This window comes from Cynoglossus semilaevis, chromosome 15 (genome assembly GCF_000523025.1).
Source record: "Cynoglossus semilaevis isolate Cse_v1.0 chromosome 15, Cse_v1.0, whole genome shotgun sequence".
Lineage (NCBI taxonomy): Eukaryota > Metazoa > Chordata > Actinopteri > Pleuronectiformes > Cynoglossidae > Cynoglossus > Cynoglossus semilaevis.
This window is the reverse complement of record NC_024321.1, coordinates 19,148,531-19,151,657: the sequence shown is the minus strand read 5'-3', so window position 1 is coordinate 19,151,657 and position 3,127 is coordinate 19,148,531. Positions and strand designations below refer to the sequence as shown.

General features: G+C 50.2%; 2 protein-coding genes across 3 annotated transcripts in view; one reads left to right on the top strand and one right to left on the bottom strand.

Moving 5' to 3' along the window:
- Window positions 1-3,127, bottom strand: part of ablim3 (actin binding LIM protein family, member 3) — a 39,196-nt gene that overhangs the window by 33,563 nt on the left and 2,506 nt on the right. The window lies entirely within an intron of this gene.
- sh3tc2 (SH3 domain and tetratricopeptide repeats 2) overlaps window positions 1-3,127 on the top strand; it is a 12,295-nt gene extending 9,168 nt beyond the window's left edge. The window contains exons 16-23 of the mRNA XM_008327648.3: window positions 152-318; window positions 825-1,002; window positions 1,089-1,239; window positions 1,332-1,454; window positions 1,570-1,720; window positions 1,846-2,042; window positions 2,187-2,985; window positions 3,017-3,127. Of these exons, the coding sequence (XP_008325870.1) occupies window positions 152-318; window positions 825-1,002; window positions 1,089-1,239; window positions 1,332-1,454; window positions 1,570-1,720; window positions 1,846-2,042; window positions 2,187-2,870 (1,651 nt within the window). The 3' untranslated portion in view covers window positions 2,871-2,985; window positions 3,017-3,127. The remainder of the gene's footprint in view (window positions 1-151; window positions 319-824; window positions 1,003-1,088; window positions 1,240-1,331; window positions 1,455-1,569; window positions 1,721-1,845; window positions 2,043-2,186; window positions 2,986-3,016) is intronic.

Sequence of the window (3,127 nt, the reverse complement as noted above, 5' to 3'; positions counted from 1 at the left end):
GTTATTCTGGTCTGTCTGGCTCTTCGCGTAGGAGCGTCGTTTATCGCCAATCGGTTCCTGGTCAGGTCAGATATGTTCTACTGTAGGGTTCTCAACCGTCTCCGTGGTTCTGGGGAAACTCTGACTCACTCTGACCTCAATGTATCACCAGATCTCTGCACCTTTTCCTTGAGCTTTGGGGAAACCCGACTGACGAGGAGCACGTTCAGACCTACCTCTGGTTGGGGCGGAGCTACAAAGATAGGGGGCGGAGTCAGGACATCAGAGCATGTTATGAAATGGGATTACTGATTGCACTTCATGCCAGAAACCTGCACAGTAAGTATTTACAAAATAAAGAACACCCTCCCCTCCTCCTCCCCCTACTGTTCCTTTCAGGAAGTACCAGCTAATGTTGGGAACCAGGAACTCAGTCAACTGTGAAAGGTCTGGTATTCTTTTGAAAAAGAACAAACATCCAGGTCAACAACCTTGGTCTGCCCCATGGGGGCAGCCTGGCTGTCGGATCTGTGGCCCCACCCATGACAAAGAACCTTCAGTTCATTAATAAAAGGCTCCTGATTGGTCCACCAGCCTGTGTGACCCACAGCATATATTATTTCCATATATTCTAATTTTATTAATTTAATCTCTAGCGACCTCTTCAGGTGAAACCTAGGACTGTTTATTTGAAAAGAGCAAAGGCATTTTAAAGCCATCTGCTGGCACCTAGTGGACGAGTACTGAATTGTTCTGCCCTTTTTCTGGTACAGACAAAGTGGACCATGTCACCACTGAGGTTTGGGTGAGGACATGATTGACTGTTGTTGTTCACGTTGTCTCAGGTCAGATGGTCGTGGCCAAGGTTCTGAGTCGACTGTACGCCGACATGCTGCTCTACGGTCAGAGCATCGTTTACTTCGAACACTGTGTTTCAGTGTCCAGAGAACTCAAGGACAAGACCCTGGAGGGGGAGTACCTGGAAATCCTGAGTAACCTTTACCTAACACTGAACACTGAGAGGTTCGTCCCCCCTCCCCGCCCCCCACTCCACTCACTTGATTCATTTTCAGTTTGGGTTTTTCTAATTCTTTGTTGATGTGACGCAGATCTTCTCGGAAGTCTCTGGACTACACCAAGCAAAGTCTGAGGATTTCTATTGACCTCGGCAAAAGGGAAGAAGAGTCTGAGACCTGGCTGCAGGTGGGGCGCATTTATTACCTCATTCAGGAGGACGAGCTGGCTGACATGTACCTGCAGGTGAGGAGGGGGAGAAGGAGAACGTGTTTGTAGGAACGGAGAACTCCTGATAACCACTGGTTGGTTTGTTCTGTACTTTGGTTGATTGACAGGCAGCGGTGAAGACCGCCCTGAGGATGAACGACCCTCACTTTGCCATGAGCATCTACGAGGAGGCGGGAGACGTCTACTTTAAAGGACACAGGAATCAGATGTCATCTCTGCCTTTCTTCAGGGTAAGAGGGTGGAGTGTTAAACCTGTTTCTTTGGTGGGGGAGGGGGGGCGAGGTGATGATGGGGGGGTTACATGTGAACCTGAGTGTAACTGAATTCATGAAAATCTTTACTCAGGATGGCAGTTTGCCGTTTGCACGCAGCATCAAGGATGTGGATTCAGAGTTTCGTTTGCTGAGTAAAGTCACGGAGCTGTTGACGAGTCACGGTGAACTGGACGAGGCTCTGCAGTACGCCACCCTGACCGTTCAGGTGGCCGGCAGAACAGGTACAACGTTAGAATACGTTAGACCCAGTTTAGTTCCTCTAACACCTGAGAATGTTGTTGCTGCATCATCATCATCATCATCTTCATCTTCATCATCATTCCTCCCTGTCGTCGTCCTCACACAGCCGTACAGATGAACGAGAGGACAGCCTACCACCGTCTGGCTACCATCTATTACCGACTGCAGCAGTATGAGATGGCAGAAAACTACTACCTCAAGTCACTGTCCTTCTGCTCACCGGTCCTGCAGCACCCAGCAGAGGCCCACTACTACACCAGGGTCTACTGCAGACTGGGGAATCTAACCCTGCACCAACTGAAGGTCAGAGGCTCTTCACTTATCACGGACTCCTCTACTGAACATTTTAGTTAATTAATGCAGACTCAGTCTAGTGATGTAGCTCAGGTCATAAAGGTCAACCCATGTCATTCCATTAAACAACATTCGTTTCATCCGTCTCTCCAGGATGCTCTGGACGCCATGGGCTACTTCCATCTGGCCCTTGCTGCGGCCCTGGTGGACCAGGACCACCCGGAGGATCTGTACGTGGTCTACATGAAGCTGGCAGAAATCCATTACAACCACATGCCCGACACCGAGCTGTGCCAGACCTACAGAGACAGAGCCCGCAGTCTGAAAAGAGTCCTGGCCAGAGAGGACGGGAGTTCTGTTGGAGAGAACGTGATGACAGAACCGGGCCGACAGAGGACAGAGGACATGGATGTTGATGTGGGACAGACCAGTGGTTTGTTTGACAGGGACAGCATCTTAGACTCTATACCTGAAGACGACAGCTACAAGGTCGAGCTGAGCCCAAGATCGTGTCTGAGACGAGCAGCTAATAAATACACCGATGGGACAGAAGCTCAGAACCACCGGCCTGCAGGAGGTCCATCTGTGGACGGGTGTGAGACGGACACCATAGCCAGCCGGTCCTACAGCGACAGTATTCTCACCGGGTCCTTTGACACAGCGAAGGAGCAGATCTCAGACACCAGCAGCTCCACTGACACCTACCAGAACCCCAGTGATGGAAGAGACACTGACCACACCTGTGACATCACAGGCCGCACTGACGCTTCAGACACAGACATGAGAACGGCCGATGGTCAGCCCGACACTGAGGCCGAGGGACTCAGTCCACCTTAACAGACCATGTCCACCTTAACAGACCAGGTCCATGTTGGTAGACAGAGGAAGATCACGTGACCTCTGTGGACATGTTCTAGCACTTTATGTTCTACTCTGACATTTCCTCTGTTTGGTCACAGTGTGATCAACCAGTTGACTCCAGTTGGATCAACCAGTTGACTCCAATGTTCCCACCACAGGACACTGGTTCTAGGAAACGTAATGGCAGTATTGCATTTTTCAAGTAATTCAGACAAATGAAAGCATGTGCCTTC